Here is an 18,430-nt window from a genome sequence, read left to right on the forward strand (position 1 = left end):
GCTGTACTTTTGATATTTTCTACAGCCGTACATTTATTTCGAACTAAAGAAAATGATAGTCCCCACAAAGAGAAATTAAATGAAAATTTATTCATTGAACGTGAGATATAAAGAGTAGAAAAAGAAAAGAGTAACGTAAAAAGAATTATAATTAGGTAGCCATACAAGATGAGACATCTAATTTGAATACCCTCTTTGAACTATGTAGTTTTTTCCTTTGAAATTTATATCCAAATGCATGAATAATATTTTCATTTACAATTAAAAGATCTATTTCTATTACTTAATTCCAAAAAATTTTGTAACACTTGCTTATCATTTTTGTTTTAACTTTGTTCGATTAAACATTGACTCTGTTAAATTAGATTTATGTTAAAAATAATTAATATCTGTCATTAATAATATTTAGCACGTAAAATATGGAACATAGAAGAATTGAATATTTAAAAAATAAATGATCTAATGAAAACGCAGCATCAATTAATTATTGTAGCCATTTATCATCCAAAGATACTAACCAAGAATTAATTTTGATCTTATGAGTTGTTGCAATTGCATGAACCATCCTATACAGATAGTACAATGAAGGTCGGAATCCCAAGAGAAATTTGGAAGCGGGAAAGATTCGGGAGGATATTAATCGAACCATATGCGATCAGGAAACACGCGTGTCGCGAAATTCGTTAAATAAATCACAATACCATTTCCAGGTCCCTTGTCAATCACCGAATAAGAAAGTAATAACGACATCGATGAATCAATTTATCAATCTTGAGGAATTGTGACCAAAATTGGAAACCAATATTAAATAATACCATCGATGGTAATTGTTTTATTGTATTTTATTGGATCACTGATGCAATATTGGATCCAATATTGAAACGTATCTAATTATTCCGCTATATATTTCCTTTAATAATATGTTTAAATTAAACAGTTAAACATGTTTTGTTTAATCAAGATCATATACAAGTTCCTGAAAGAGGTTGTGCAAGTATAAAATTATCGTTATTCGCATCTGCATATATATATATATATATATATATATATATATATATATATATATTTCCTTTGATTATACTTCTAAATTAAAAACGTTTCATTAAATCAATTTCAAAATCATACGCAACTTAAAAACAGTTATGCAATTTTAAAATTTCTAATATTATTCATACAGAAATATCTTTGTGTTGATAAAAAAGAAAATTATTTCTTCATCGTCTGAATATTTTCTTAGTTAAAAATAATATACTATCATTTAAAAGAAATATTTAAAAATGAATTGATAATTGATTAATACATATTTATCTTATATTATTTATTAATCCTTGTGCGTATTAATCTTGTACTTTACAAGAAGAAGAAGAATCGTGTTCAATATCAAGAAATCTTAAAATGTATATACATTTAAATATAATAATATATAAATGTATAAACGGTACAAATGAGAGAGGTTAAGAAATCGAATTTTAAGTAACTACTTTACCGATCAATCTCTCGATTATCGCTTCACTAAGCTCTGATTAATATTTGCATGAGAAGCTTCCATTTTTCTGAATCTGGGGTGGCGTGTATCCAACATCTTCATTTTACAAGCATCGCCTCGCCTCCGAGAACTCATATTTTACCAGTTTACTCGGCTCCAACTTAGTGAAACCTGGTAAAAGAAAGAATGGCAATCTCAGTATTATGCGATACATCAAATTTATCAAAATCGTCATCTGTTCCCATCTATCTAACCTTTTTCTTCCCCTTTCCACATTAATATAGTATTAAATACACATATAAAATTACTTTATTTTGTATTCTTTGCTAGTGTAAATGCAAATTGTCTATTATTAATCTATATTTAGATAACTTATACTTAATGTGTCATTTTCACTATTCGTTTATGATTTTAATTTGATTTAACCTAACCTAACCTCTCAATAATCTCTTCTCCAGTAAGTACATTAAAGCTAATACAAGTAAAATATTGGCAATGTTTTTCATACACCATTGCAATAAAAGCAAAAAAATTTATTACGTAATCTATAATTAATGATTAATAATCTCTTCAATTTTTCTGCGACGGAAAGGACATAAAAATCCGTAAAAGTTTGGAAATTATTTTCAAATAATTCCTGCAATTATTCAACCGTGTATTCACCAAGCTTGATCTCGGTTCTTTATACGCTTCTCTGAATACAGAAAGCGTAGATATTAACGGCGAGATAAAAAGGATCAGGTAACTGCTGGAAGCTCGGAAGCTATATAGATTAGACTTACTAAATAATGCTACAAGCACGACAAACTGCTGCAAAAGAAACTTTAATTGGATCCTTCCATCTTTTCATGGCTAAAAGGTGCATCGAAATAGAGCTTGTCTCGTCACTGAACATAGAAGAATCTCTGTATTTCTGCTCGGCAGATTTCTGGAGTTGTTCGTGTTCAATTAGTTTCAGTCTGTGAAGTCCGTGACGCGACCTGGTTTATGGAAGACAGACATAGAAGTCTTTGGACTGCGGTAGATCTATAGACAGCTTGGATCTCTTCAACTGACGGGTTGAAATTGTACTCCTAACCTTACGTTGCAGTCTTAATTACGCAACAAGTGGATTTTCATTTGGGAAAATGGAATGAAACATTGAACAGATTATTGTTCTAATTGTTATTTTATTTCTTTAGATTATATACGTCACTGAAAAAGATATTGTCAGAAATGTCAGAGCAACTACTGATTTGATCATATCCAGTTTTCGTGATTTGTCAATTTCAAAAAGAGGAAATTAATATTATAACGTAATATGATATAATAATAATAATGTAAATTAATATTTCATTTTTAAAAAACGGGTACTTGGCTTTTAAAAGTTCGTTTACTATAACCTGACATATCTGCGCAGAAAAATTGAGAAATAACAGTTATCTATCCCCGTCAAAGTTGTACCTAAAAGCCTAAATTATAACCAAAAAATACATTTTCAAAAAATCCCTATTTACGAGATAGTATCTATCACAGTTATTGCAAAGAACCAATGAATGACTCTCATACTATTCACAGAAAAGAGACTACCTAATATACCACCATAGAAAAATACAAGAATAGTAGTCATCTACCACTGTCAAACCTACACGCATTAAGTCAATTTTAACCAAGAAACAGCTGCAAAAATTTTCTATTTGAGAGAAAATACCTACCACAGTTGTCATGAAGTATCAGTGAATGATTGTATTGTTCCATTGAGGTTATGTTTCGATGGTCTAGCTGATCGGCTGTATGCTTCGTTCAAATTCGAACTGGGCTAATTATATTCGATGTCGAGCAGAAAGTGAGAGAAAGAGATAGAGAGAGAAAATGTGAAACAAACTTCAGCATCGCGTTTAACATGAACCTGTTGTCTCCTGTCAAGATTCTCTCATCTATCGGTTCGTTTGGTATTCTTGTAGCCTTCTAAAAAATCTGACGTGTAATTTACGAGTTCCGTCGAAATCTGTGTCCTGTGATTTATCCAAATTCCCATAAGTTTCCGGAAAAACCACCGGTATTATTTTTCTTGGCCGACCGCGTCCAATAAAAAGGTTAGGAACATCGAAAGTGAATAATCGCTACAACCTCTGAGAATCTGGACGTACGTCTTCGATCTTTCGTGTTTCATGAATCTTTTGATTTATCGCACAGGGTCGCTAACCTCGTTTTCACGCGTTGCACGTGTCGACGTTTTAATGATCTCGTTGCTTCGTTTACATGATCCTGCAGTTTGAGTAATTCCAAATGAAAGTAACAATTTCAGGAAATTCGATTAGCCGAAATATTCTGCTTTCTACGTGAATTTTAATTGATCTTAATTTTTCTCTTTTTTCTTTTATTAATTCATTTCCTAATGATGTCGTAAAGTTTACCGCCACATTTTATGCTGTTTCTTAGATTTCTGATTTGCATTGTTATTTTTATATGAATGTAAAATAATTTGAGAAAAAGAAGAATAAATGACAAATTATACTCCTAATATGGAAAGTAAAGTGTTTTGAGTAAAGAAATAGGTTGTAGATTAAGAATTTAGATGAGATTATTAGAAATTGCTACATGTAAAGGAGAATTCGATTATATAGACCGTAATCGACTAAATCTAGAGCGAGTTCCACCTAGAGCTATGAGCCGTTCATCACACGGAACAATGTTTAGGTCTTCCTACGTGCAATTATCTTCTGAAATCTGCTAGTTCCGTGCATTGTTCCATGCGAATGGAGATTGAAAGTGTTTTAGATTATCTTCCAACTAGATAATAACGCTAGTAATAACGATAAACATTTGTATTACATATTATGAGTGAAATAAAAAAAAAGACAAATAAAAAATAAATATCAAAGAAAAAAAGGACAATTTAAAAAGTTTCAAATGACAAACCGAATGCCCTCTCAATAAGATAATAACGTAATCAATATCGTATATAATATTATACTATACTATGAATAGTATAAATGCATAATATAAATCATCAAATCAAGTAAATATTTATTTAATTTAATTATCCAAGCTGTCTATAGACATTTAAAAAAACGAAAAGAAGAATATAACAAGTTTGAAGATGGCGGTGGATTTCAGGTCGTTTTCACGTTAGCGCCCCTGTCCACTAGAGTCGACGCGAATTTCGATATATGTATACACAACAGGCCATGATATAACTATCTGATGAAGGATTTACAACAGTTCGGACAGATGTGTGGATAAACAGTGGAGATTTGTTCGCGATTCGCAACGAGGAAGATGTTAGAGATCCGAGGAAGATTCACATCTTGCTTTTAAAAATTTCGCTGTTATTGTTGGTCCCGGGCCAAGCTAAGTAATGCCCTGCATGACGCAAATACATCAACCTCGCCGCCATCGCCACCATTTGCCTTTCCTTTCGAACTTCTCGCTTCGTCTTCTACTTACAAATTTGACAAATCGAGCATGTTGATGGAATTATTCTAGTCCCGTGGATCAGGTCGGTGTATTTCCGTATAACCCAGGAAATCACTTCCTTTCGAAGAATTTTTGAATATTATAAAGTTTCTTGGAATTTGGAATGCTGATTCGTTGCTATTTGTTTGACCCTTTCATTGTTAATTGTAATTAAAATCACAGATCAATCAAAGACTGTTAACTTTTAGTTTACAAATCTACTTAAAACTCTCAGGTTAACTTATATCTTTTTATTTTATTAATGGCTCTTTTTATTTTTGAACGCGTAACATAACCTTAGTACTAGGATAAATTTTTCACGCGGAACCATAGTATTAAATATTATGATTTACGAAATCGCATTTTTCTGATGTATCTATTTGTGATTCTTTATATAGGGTGGGCCAAAATTCGTGGTACAAATGAGGTCAGGCAGATAGTACCTTCGACTCAAAATAGGATGAAAACAGAGTAACAAGGTTGCTGAGTCTTTGTTTACGAGAGAAATGCAATTCAAAACCAGTCTTTTTTGTTCTTTTTTGCACGTAGAGAAATCCTCATGGACACTCCGCTGCCACTAATAACGGAAGCAGCAGAGTAGTGTCGGACTCTTACCGACTAAAACTCCACGTTGGCCATTCTACGCGTATGACAGATGTGCTCCAAGAACCTCGGTGAATTATCTTTCCGTTGTATCCCCTCCCGCGTCCTCTCGTTCGAGCCAGTCCTATAGATTCCCTGACTGTTGAATTTGGCGCTAGGCGGGAGGGGGCCCATTGCTCCTGGCGCCGTCCCTCCTTGTAGTCGCGGTCCGTTGTGGCGGCGATGAAGCAGCTCTAGGCCGCCTGGGCAGCTCCCACGCCGGACAAGACTCCAGCGTATGCTGCGCCGTGTCACTGCCCTTTCCGCAGTGGTGACAGATGTCCGTCGTCTCCCGTCTGATTTTCATTAGATACTCCCCGAACACGCCGTGTCCCGTGAGTACCTGGGTCAACCTGTAGGTGAGCGGGAGGCTGCGGCGGCTTCTCCATGTCCCCCAATTAGGGAGAACCGCCTCCGCGCCTCGGTGTTCGCCTCCTTCGCTGATCAGCTGGGATCGCCACTGATCCCACGCGTCTTCCTCGACGGTTCCTAGGTCGTCTGGGGCCGCCTGCTCGGCCGAGTCCCCTCCCGAGTTCCACAGTCTCCTTTGATCGTACCTCTTCTTGAGCACCAGCGCCCGAAGCTCCCACGGCGGAGACGCGACCAGAACGGTCGCCGACGCGTGTGACACCGTTCGGTATTCCCTGATGATTCTGATGCCAGTTACCTTGTGCAGCCTCCTGAGAAGCAGGATGCTGCAGCGACTCGCTATCAGATCGTCTGCCCATACCGAGGTCCCGTACATCACCCGGGACCGAACGACGCCCTCGTATAATCGGCGCACCGCGACTCCCGCCTCGCCGATGTTCGGCAGTAGACCGCACAAGGCGTTGGCAGCCGCCGTCACCTTCGGATCAGGGAGTCGAAGTGCGGCTCGAACGTCCACTGGCTGTCGATGTCGAGACCCAAGTATCGCATTCGCGATCCCATCCCAACCGTTTCTCCCGCCATGCTTACTCCCAGACCGGGCGGAGGAGACCTTCGCCTGTTCTTGTCGTAGAACCAGATGGCCTCCGACTTAGCAGGGGAGACCCTCAGACCCAGTCCGCGTACAGCACGTATCGCGCAGGCCGTTGCGACTTCGCCGATGCGCAACGTATCGTGCCACCCGCGACCTCCGACCAGGACCGAAGTGTCATCAGCGTAGCACACCATGGCCGCGCCCGGAGACACTGCCAACGCCACGCCGTCCCGGGAAATTATGTCTTCCGTGAGTGTGCGCACGCGCCTGATCGCGTCGATCGTCGAGCGTCCCTTCCGGAAGCCGTACTGGCTTTCGTGCCAACTCGGTACCCGCTCCGACATGTGTCGTTCCAAACGGGCGGACGACTCTCTCGAGGAGCTTGCCGACCTCGTCCAACAGGCATATCGGCCGGTACGCCGACGGCGAATTCTTCGGTCAGCCCTTTTTATGGAGCAAAACCAACATCGCTGTCCGCCATGCCCGGGGGTAGACTCCCTCTCTCAGACGTTTTGTGTAGGGGCGCCGAAGTTTAGGAGCCATGACCTCCATTACTTCCCCCCCCCCTTGATCCGGCCCGAGATTCCGTTCGGGCCCGGCGCCACATCGCGGGAGGCCATTCTTCTGGTCGCCTCCCACAGCTCTTTCTCCGTGACTTCCCAGTCATCTATCCACTCCCCCGTCCGGGTTGTTTCCCGCGACTGTTTTGCCGCACTGTCCTCTTGCGGGGGGAAGAGCGTTCCAATGATCTGCAGCAGCAGCGCTGGTTCTATCTCCCTCGTTACCAGAGGTCCCTTCGCACGAAGTTTTCGCGTCACCGTCCTGTATGGCCTTCCCCATGGGTCGGACTCTACTGCTTTGACCAGTTCCAACCAGGCACGGTCCTTCGCAATCTTAATCTCCTTTTGTAGCGAGCACCGTAGCACGCGGTACACTTGGTAGCGCCGGGAAACTTCTTCCTCGTCGCGTGGTTCGCGGCATGGACGTGTCCATATTGCCGTCATAAGTCGGCGGAGGTTCTCGGCCTCTTCCTCCACGCTTGTTTCCGTCGGCGTCGTCGAGGCCTCCTAGTTCCAGGCAGCCACTATCGCGGCCGTTCAAAGTAGATCGTCGTCCCTTTCCTTAATTTTCCGCATGGGTGGTGGGCGCGCGCGTCCTCTTCTCGGCGGGTCGCGACCATTACCCGCGGTCACCGTTCCAGGTCCAGGTGTACCTTTCACCTCCATGAATATGTAGAGGTGATCCGAAAGTGTCTCGACCCCCTCGGCCACTCTCCAGCCTGAAATCCGCCTGAATGTATCAGGGGAGGCCCATGTGATGTCAACGACAGAGCTCCCTCTCCATGCCACGCAGGTACTGGTCAAACCCTTGTTCACCAACAGGAGTCCAAGTCCCGCGGCCCAGTCTGACAGCGTGCGGCCGCGCGCGTTGGTCCTGGGGTTTCTCCATTCCGTGGAGTGTGCGTTGAAGTCTCCCAGGACGAGCACCTGCCGAAGAAGATGCCGTCTGACGCAGTCGCCAACCCCGTCCAGGAATTCAAAACCAGTCTAGTACGCGTGTATGTAACTGATGACTAGCGTTACAGATTTCACTGCAGACCGTTACTGTCATTGTTTTTGCACAGGATACGATGTCGATGTCAGGCATTGTTTACTATCAGGATATTAACTGTTAATTGCTATCGAGCAAGCGACATAACGCGATGCACTAACGAGGAGTATAAGGATGTGGCTTTCGCACTGGGAGATTGTGATGAAAATGCATTTGCTGCAGCACGCTATTATCGTGAACGATACCGAACAATTGCTGTCATCCGGGTAGGAGAATTATCACTAGAGTTTTCTCTTTCCCCGTTCAACGTTTGTTCCTGTTCTTTATAAATCACAGAAATGAAAAGTTATGGTCGTGACCGCGGAATTCGTGACAATGCAGAGACAGAATTCTCGCATAAAAAGATCTATAAATACGAAATCTCTTTCTGTTCGATGTAGTGTGAGTAAATCAACATCATCGCGTAGCACAGAATAATAACATGCATGCGTACCACCATACCGGTGCTAACACATACAGACTTTGCATCACGTTTAACTTTCTGCCCCTAGTTGGAGTAGCAGTATTCTAACAACGTAGGATTTTTGTCATACATTTCATGACTGAGTGAACACGCAAAAAGAATGTATGGGCCGAGATAGTCCCATAACGAGATAACGAAATTGTCGGTCCCCATTTTCAAGTAACCTAAGTGGTGTATCGTGTTTTTACGCAACGAACTATCTTCATCGCTTCCACCATTCGATGAAATAATATGATTTTTTAACATGACGGAGCCCCGCCACAATACACCAAGAATGTATGTCAATCTTTAAATGAGCATTTCGAATGTTGGAACGACCGTTGAAGAACAGTATCTTAACCTCCCGAAATAACGCCTCTTGTTTTCTATCTGTGGAAGCACGAGAATAAAATTGTTTACTTCAAAAACGTAGCAAGCCTTGAGCAATTAAAACGAAGAACCATCCTGCAATTTGAAAACATAAAAATGCAGAAAACACTGCAGGCAGTTCGGTATAATTTAATTCGCGGAGTACAATTTTGTATACGAAAGGACGGTTAATATTTTGAAAAATGATTTGATTTTGATTAAATGATTTTGATTAAAGCTAGACTGTTTTAACGGGGAATATCTCCTTCTTTGTTAAAAATATCGATTTTTTTTAGCATTCTTTTATTACAGAAAGATATGAAATTAGTTAATATGAAACTTTCGATGTGTTTTACTTATTATACTTTTATTAAGCAACACAAATTTTTTCAGTTCGATTTACTGAAAAATACAGTTTAAATGCCATTTTCTCGAAATAACTTTCTCGCAGCTGGATGGCACGATTAAAAAAAAGTATTGGGGCGACCAACTTGAAATCTTAACTGTATGTTAAGAAAGAGTCCTTTTATCGTTTGACCTACAGGCAAAATGATAGGGTCTATGTTTTTTCTTTAATACCGAAAAGTTCGTGTAATATGCTGGGTGAAATCGAACATTTGGATTTGAACTGTTGTTACCATACCTAGAAAAAGAAATATTTTTTTGCTGATTGTAGATCAAACGATAACTATACGCGTATAAAATATAAACTCAATGAAATTTTTTACTTTAGACGAACTAGAGGGTAGATATCGTGTCAAACGAATTTCGCGCGGTGTTTAGGTTCACGTGCAGTTCAAACAGTATTTTTTGGTAAATAAAATTGAAAAAATTTGTATAACTTAATAAAAGTATCGTACAAATATATAAAACATTCAAGATTAATAAATTTAATATCTTTTTGTAGTTAAAAGCTTTGATAAAAAAAATTAGTTCATTGGTGTCACTTATTACATTTATTGCGTTCATTTGCAAACCTGAACAGTATATGTAGCAGAGATAAATATCGATAGTAAACAGTGCCTGATATCATATGCTGTATAAAAACAGTAGTAGCGTCTGCAGTAAAATCTGCAACGTTAGTCATCAGTTAGATGCACGAGCATTAGATTGATTTTTAAATGTATTTTCTCGTTAACGAATTTTGCTAACACAAATTGGATTTCGTCTTATTTTGAACCGCACTATATTCCTGATCTCATTTGTGCCACAAATTTTAGCCCACTCTGTATATTAATTTGAGATATACAAACCGAATAAAAGTCCATATCTTGCAGAATATAACAAAACAATAGATGTTACGTTCTTTTCATAAGTAGATTCGTGTTTCCATTATTTCAGGCGTTTCGTAATTTTTAGTTAACAAGATTTTTGTATTCTTAGAGAGACGTAGATCTTATTTCTTTCCTTTCCTTGTTTTGTGCTTGTTCTGTGAAACTGCTTGTTTTGTGAAACAATTGCAAATAGATTATGAGATTAAATGAGCCTGCGTATTGGCTAGTGGCGCCAGCTAACGAGGATCCTCCAAGTGACAATAGTTGCACTTGTCGACTGATTTCTACTGCCACCTGCTTCATTATCGAGAACAGCCCAAAAGAAAGTTCCGAAAATCTATATGTAATGCTACGTAAGTGTCCATTTGACTAACTATCGTAATAGTATTGCGAATTGCGCTGGAGAACATTTCTCGCAAGTGGATACTGCGTTGAGAATGAGCTAAGTGAGGATGGCACTCCCAAATGCGAATTTTTACGCAAACCAAACGGCATTCGTTTGTCCACAACTTAACCATGTTTGTCCACAACTTAACCATGTTTGCCCACCCAAACATTTTGTTTATCCATTCTTCAAAAAGAGGTTATCACCAAATGAACATTTTAAAAAATTTGTAATCAGCGTCCCGTGAACATCTTCGTTCATTTTTTAAATGCTATACGTTTGGTTATGCTATTTTTTTCATGATAACACCTTACCTCGCTCGCATTTCATAATGAAAAAAAGAATCGTATGCAGCATACGGCTGGCATACTGGACGAATTTCAAATGGATGCCTGTATGAAGTTGGCCCTCCATTGCCAATTACCATATTTTTGTCGTTGTTTGAAGTTGTTCTACATTGTTTCAGGCGAATAATAATTTATCTCGAAAGTTTTCAGAAACAACGCCAAAAAAGTAATTTTCTTACCAGCTCTCCATTTAATGAAAATCCAACATATAACAGTTATTCCAGGTTATTCTAGTTGTTCTAAACACTGTTCCAAAGCATTATTTCAAAAACATATTTAGTTTAAGAAATAATATGAATACACTGTATCCGTAAGACAATGTTCAGTTTTCTTCAATTTGGCAATAATAATACAATGTAAAGAGTTCTTCTGTTAATAAACATATTTACGCCTTTAGAACAACCCAGAACAAAACTCTGAACACCGAAACACGAATACAAGGATGATTTTACTCTCGCGTAGTCGTCGACGAGCAGCGTTGAAATTTTTGTCCTGGATTGTTCTAGGGATGTAGATGATTGTTCCGAACAAGCAAGTCTGGAATAACTTCCATTCTCGAGAAACCTAATAAAATGTCGTCAACAAGCGTAGTCAATGTGAACGTAAAGTCACTGTTGTATTCGCGTTCTGGTCTTCAAACTTTTGTTTTGGTCTGTTTTAGAGATGTAAGTATTCCAAAAGAACTCCTTACTGTTACTATACTATTATTGTTATTGTCGTCAAAATAAAGAAAAGTGTCCAGTCCATTGTCGTATGGGTGCAACTTCTCACATTATTTCCTAAACTAAATATGATATGGAAGTAATATTTTGAACTAGTGTTGTTAACACTCCGGGGACCGGAGACGCGAATTTGCGTCTCTCATACTTCATGTGGAAATGCTATAAGAATTTAAGCTATTGTTAAATAAAACAGTAAAAAGGCAACGGATGCTATAAACGAAATATTATGAAAGTGTTTTTACATTACATGCTTGAATAATACGAAACCATTATCAATACATTAGATATAATATTGGTCATTTTGAATCTTCCTCAATCGCCCTTTGGAAAACACCCGGGAATTCAGGCTATATGCTTGTCAGAGCAGTCGGTGCTCAGATTGTTAAAATGAGCTTTGAGCCTTGATCTTTGAGAACTCAAGCGGCAATTTAAAGCCGTGAAAGCTAAAACTCTTTGGGTTCAAGCTTCGAACTGTAAGAACTAAGAATCTTCAACGCTGCGAATTTGCTGTGTATGTATACTGTTCTTTGTTTTCTTATGCAAACTGTTCTGTTCCATTAAATGCTGTATTGCTTATTAATATAGTAATATATGTTGTACATATATAATATGTATATTAATATAATATAATATAATATATAATATATTAATATTAATTAATATTATAATACAATATATTATATATATTAATATGTATTATATATATACTGCATATACTATTCTTTGTTTTCTCATACACACTATTGCAATATGTGTAGAATATGCTATTGAAGAATTTGATCTTGTGAAGAATATTACAGCCATTGTAACAGATAATGCAGCAGCAAATTGTAAATAAAATCGTCATTAAAAATTAATGACATTTATAGCACATATAGCCTGTATAGTTCGTGTTTTAAATATAATTGTTCAAAGCGCTCCGAGGAAAATTGAAAACGAAATACATGAGATATCCAGACTTGTATATTTCATTGTATTTTCTGCAAGAAGAAATCCAATGCTTGAAGAATGTCGCAGTTCAGTGAATATGAAGCATTTAGCTCTTATCGGAGATATTCCCGTTCGATGGAACTCAATTTATCTAACGTTAGAACGTGCTATTCAGACGAAAAAAATTCTTATTTTTCATGAAATTGTTCATGAGAAGAAAAAACAGAATTTATTGAATACTTTACATATTTATAGTTGGAGCAATACCGAAACAATTACAGAATTTCTTAATAGATTTAATGACGTCGCAGTTATTTTATCAAAGTCGAGATACCCAAGTACATGCTACGCACATGTAATTATTCACATACTATTACAGCGCAATTCTAATTCAAATCTAATTCTAAAAAAGATAGTGTAAGAAAATAAGTATATGTCAAGTCTTCGGAATGACAAGCGAATTTGTTGAATATTCTCGCTTAAATAGCGATTATTATTATATATATATATAATACATATACAATATATATATATATATATATATATATATATATATATATATATATATATATATTAATACATCACAGGAATCTAAAGATGCGATTCCACTTACATGCTGGAACCATCGGAAAACGTCGTTTCCAACTGTAAGCCAAGTCGCTTTGGATTTTGTCAATTGCAGTTACGAGTGTTCCAAACGAACGAACATTTTCTACAGCTAGTAATTTAATTACAAAACGAAGGAATAGAATGAGCAACCCAATAAATCTATGCGCTTAAATTCTGTTTTTAATTCTAAATTATACAATTTAAAATAAATAAGAAATTAAATGCTTATTGATTTCGTATAATAAAAATTGTTGATATCACCAAATTATTTATTTTAGCAATTTATTTATTTTGTATCTTTACAGCTTCCAGAATTAAACCTTAAGCATTTGGACTTTTAAATTTCGAAGACTTAAGCTTCGACTCAGCCTTTACTTGCTTGAGTCTCGAAGCTTCGAAGACTCCAGCTTTATACAACACTGCTTTGGACCAATGTTTAGAACAACTACAACACTCAAGGACAGCTTCTATTTGTTCAATTTAGCCGGTCAAAAATTTCCTGCGGTTGTTCTTGAAACCTCTGAAGATAAATCGTTATTCCTTTAGAACGATGTATTGGGTTGGTAATTACCACTTAATGACAAAATCCCCAATCACTGAATTGCCAACCTAATAGAGCAAACGTAGAACAACTTGGAACAACAAACAAGAATTGGAGATTTAAAGGATGTGGGGCTCGACGAGTGTTCTACTGTCCATCTGAAAGTAAAAGTTCTCAAAGTGACTCTCAAATGGATATCCAATTCGACAGTATTCTCGAGACAAACTATCGGAAGAAACTTTCAAATGGACGCTTGCAATTAACATAACGTCAGATCGCACGCGATCGCCACTTGCAACTGCACGCAACCTTGCCTCAACGTAGATAGGATCCTCTATAAGCGTCAAATGTCTGCATCTGGACACATGCACTTCCAGCTTTTATTGGTATCTTGTCGTCTATCTAAACGAAAGTTTAACGAAAACGTCTAACGAAAAGATAGTGTGTAGTGTGTACTTGAAGAAAATGTGTATTTTGAAACGGAGCTGCTACTATCTTGAATTTCACTGCTATTAGAAGAGAACGAAGAAGATGAGAAAATTCTTTGAACAATTTTAGCGAAAAAAGAGATATATAAAGCAAATAAAAAATATGTGCAAAAATGAAATTATGGGGAAAGTTATTGCAATATATTAATGTTACGTCTATTCTATCCTTAGTCAATGATCTTACGTAAATGAATAAATCTCCTATTTCTGAGGGATTTCAGTTAAGAAGCATTGAAGTACAGTCTACATGTATAAGCATAATATTATAGGAAAAGATCGGATTCAAGGTAAAACGTAAGCAAACAGCAACCTTCGCCGTGATATTCGACGTATGTTTAATCCTTAACCAGTGGCGATACATAGACGATCGGTTACGTCAAATGTGGAATCCTAAAGTGATTCGAACTACGACGTATTATTGACTTTTCGACGGTTAACTTCAGTGCGAAAGTTTACTGCTCGCTTTTAAATAATAATTTGCATGATAACTTAATTTAGATATAATAACTTTAATGGCTAATGAAATAAGTTTCATCTAATGTAGGATGATTTATTGTACGATTTTATTTCAAACAAAGCTGTGAAGTCAAAAGAGATTAGTTTCTGTTAAATCTCTAACTATACCGTCTAATATGAAAGATTCCATGCGTTATTGTAAAATTACTTTAGAGTCGTAGAAATTATTTTTTACTAAATTTTTCGACAGCAGTTTTAATCGAATCTTTAAATCTATCAAAGTTTTAGCTCTCTATTGAAATTCAGCTTTATTTTTACACGTATTATATGTCTTATTACAAGGTCACCTACTTCGACTATAAATGCCTAATTTTCCAAAAGGAAAAGAAAATTGAAATTTCCTAATGTCAAATATTCTGTTTCTTAAAAAAACAAGTTGAAATTTCCTAAACTTAAACAGCTAATTTTCCACAAAAGATGTTAACTGCCCCGACCTTGAGTACATAATTTGCTAAGAAAGTAATTTAGGTCTCTTAGTCTCAAATAGCTAATTATTTGATTTCTGAAATTTTTAGAAATTTTCTTATAAAAAATTTAACTTCACTTTCCGGACTTCCAATATACTTCATAGTCACACCCCTTTTCAAACACTATATATGCAAATATTTGGTTTTTCCGAGCAGCATGGCATTTGATATTCTTCGGCGTAATTCGAAGAGGAAAACGAAAGAATTTCAAATGAGCAAAGAAAACACACACACAAAGAAAGAGGAAGGACAAGAAAAACACGATGAAACGAAAAAAAGGATCGTATCCTATTAATATGAAAATTTACATGGGCGTATAATCTGATGAAACTATCAGTATCGATTGCGAAATAACGGAAGTAACACAGCTTCTTCCACTCATATTGTCGATTTTCCTCTTTCATCTTATACGCTTGTTTATCACATATTTGCATGTCTGATTTCGATGAATCTACCTTAAACGCATTTGATATGCAATTATAAATATAGGAACTGTTTTCTACAAAGCGTGTAATGAATAAAATATCCAAGTTGTTTGCTTCTTTATTCGTTTCGGAGATTTCTGTGTTATTATTGAATGAAAATTAAAATTATTCATTACGATTTTCCAATATACATTTATTTTGAGAAGCGTATTATCGAAATTATTTTCGATACTGATTTGAAAATTTGAAAATTCAGAATTTCGAATAGTTGGAAATTTTGGGGAATTTTGGAAAGTATTTTATTTATCTTTTATTTATCGAAGTAATTTCTATGATATTATTAAATCTAAATGAGAATTATTTATTATTAAAATTACCATTTGTCGGATTTAAATAATTTAATCGATTTAACTAGAGAAATTTATAGAAATATAATTAAAAGTAATGTAAAATATACGATATAAAATTATAGAAATTTATTGAACCAAAAATCTAAAATATTATTTTTAAAGTTTTCAATTTAAAACTGTTTTAATGCTGAGAATCGAAAGATACGTATATCGTACTACATACATGGTGTATGCCAGGGGAGAGTGGGGAAATACCGGTGAGTTAAATATCTAATATATGGCTTTGTCTTATACCAACCTTTTTTTTGTGCTGCTCTGTTTCAATCCAATTAAGTAATCTGCAACCAGTCACAATTCTTTGCTGAAGTGTTTGGCAAAGGTACGTGGGTGAAAATTGTGCACGTTTTTAGTTATAAATTTTTAAAGTGAATAAGAAGTTATGAGTATTACTTTAACTTATCATTGTCCTTCCAGTTTTTGCAATATGTCTAGGAGATATTTTTACTCTATAAACACAAAAAAGCAATTTTATCAACTTAATAAAATAGTTTTATTATATGTATTTAAGGTTATGCGCTTAACGTACTCTTCGGGTAATACCGGTCAAAAGGAACCGGGGCTTCTCGATCAGTACAGCCGATTACGGGAGATTTTTCAGATCATCTGGCAGTTTCTTTTTCTTTTCAGACACCGTGTAAGTGGATTAGAAAATCAGATAGGGAAAACTGGGGCGAATTGAATCTTTTTTCCTTAATATTACATTTATAAAGACTTCATTCTTGTACTTTTGTCTATTTATGTGCAATAAATATACAAATTTACGTTATCAAATCTATGTTATCAATAAACCAAATAGTCATGTTATTGATACTTCTATAAATAATTTTGTCTTTTTCCATTTGTAAAGTTTGGAAGAAAAAATCGGTATTACTCTATAGATGGGATAATTCCGGTCAAAGTTAACTTTTCGTACTTTTCAATAATTCTTTTAAACGATTAACCTTATGCATTCCATATCGCTGCGTGATACAAACAATACATTAATTTATTTGTTATTATTTCTTAACTATTATTTCTTAAATAATATTTTTAGTAAATCTGACAATCCAAGCCTGTTTTTAAGCAACTTATTTTAAGCGACCAGTATTTGCCCATTCTCTTCTACGTGTCAAGATATAAAAAATGCATGTTGTTAATATGTGGATAATGACGCGTTCTTGAATATCCGTATAGAAAAAAGATATTAGAGGTTTTTAATTCAAGTGTATCTTAATTACGCGGAGTGCATTATCCATACCACTGCACGTATATTAATTACTATTTATTCATACCCTATGCGTAAGTGATCGTATGTAATTTGAATTTAATTTAAAACGTCTATCTAGAGTTCGTGTCTGACATTCTGCGGTATGAATAATTTAAGGTACTACTGAAAACTAAATACAATGTGAACTAAACGACTGATTATGGAAAAATACAAGTTTTATTGCAGTCTATAACTACATTCGCACTATACATTCGTTATATTATTTTCAGTAAGTTTTAATTATTTCCCTAATTGTACCAATACCGAGCTTCTGGCTAATTTTTGTCAATTTTTAATTCTAACCCAAATATTTTATTATTCTATCCTCAATAAAATTCTAATCTAACCTAACTCTTCCATTAAATTTTTGAATTTTATGAAACACAGTGATATTCCAAAATAATTTACCGGTATAGAAATCTATGAATTCCCACTTATTTATATTCTTCAGATTGAAACGCTGCTAAGAAAAATCTGCTTCAGATCTTCCTTATCTACTGAAATTCGAATTGCAATCTTAATTCTGTATTGTAATTCACTGGTGATATATCATGCGATGCAAAGCGTATTGAATGCCCGTTCATGTATGAAAAGGAACGTTTAGAAATGACGTCGAATCGCGATGGAAGATGCATTCTAATCAAGCGTTGCGGTTATGCAAGGGTGAAGTTGTGCAACTAGGATTTGCAATCTCGATAGTCCCATACGCTATGCTAACGAACTTAGTTACGCTTGATTAAGGAGGTTCTCATTGTACGAAACTTTCACCCAAAAGTAGCCAATCATACATTATTATACTTGTCAGTTGCACTACGCTACATAATATAATATTTGATAACATAGAATATAATGTGATTAATAGAATATAGAACCTGATAGTATATAGGAACATTAAAATGGATAGCTCTAAAATAAGAAATAAATAACTAAAACAAAATCAGTGGTGGAGAGACGTAGAAGAGAAGCATAGCTGAAAAGGGTATTTAATTTGATCACATACGAATAATAGTAATCGAAAGGCGGAGAGAAAAGATACAAAGATGAAGAAAGCATTTAATTCTATTATATATACTATATATAGTTAACAAGATATTAAATGAGACACTTTGTATCCGTAATTG

At 35.9% G+C, this 18,430-nt stretch overlaps 2 protein-coding genes across 7 annotated transcripts in view; both read right to left on the bottom strand.

The window, feature by feature from the left end:
* Positions 1 to 18,430, bottom strand: part of LOC122569258 (growth hormone secretagogue receptor type 1) — a 79,687-nt gene that overhangs the window by 59,960 nt on the left and 1,297 nt on the right. Inside the window, exons 2-4 of one of the 6 annotated variants that reach the window (XM_043730025.1) lie at positions 16,590 to 16,682; positions 16,302 to 16,509; positions 1,487 to 1,657 (exon numbers count right to left, since the gene is read on the bottom strand). The gene's annotated coding sequence lies outside the window, so the exon portion shown is untranslated. Of the gene's footprint in view, positions 1 to 1,486; positions 1,658 to 2,268; positions 2,467 to 3,180; positions 3,372 to 5,539; positions 6,562 to 16,301; positions 16,510 to 16,589; positions 16,683 to 18,430 lie in introns of those variants that run through there. The other 5 variants (XM_043730026.1, XM_043730030.1, XM_043730028.1 and 2 more) reach the window with 5 other exon arrangements.
* Positions 5,682 to 6,721, bottom strand: LOC122569789. Its single transcript, XM_043731380.1, has 2 exons — positions 6,524 to 6,721; positions 5,682 to 6,455 (listed from the first exon to the last, which is right to left on the bottom strand). Exons 1-2 carry the CDS (start codon positions 6,719 to 6,721, stop codon positions 5,682 to 5,684), a joined length of 972 nt encoding a protein of 323 aa, XP_043587315.1.

Source organism: Bombus pyrosoma, linkage group LG7, assembly GCF_014825855.1.
Source record: "Bombus pyrosoma isolate SC7728 linkage group LG7, ASM1482585v1, whole genome shotgun sequence".
NCBI lineage: Eukaryota > Metazoa > Arthropoda > Insecta > Hymenoptera > Apidae > Bombus > Bombus pyrosoma.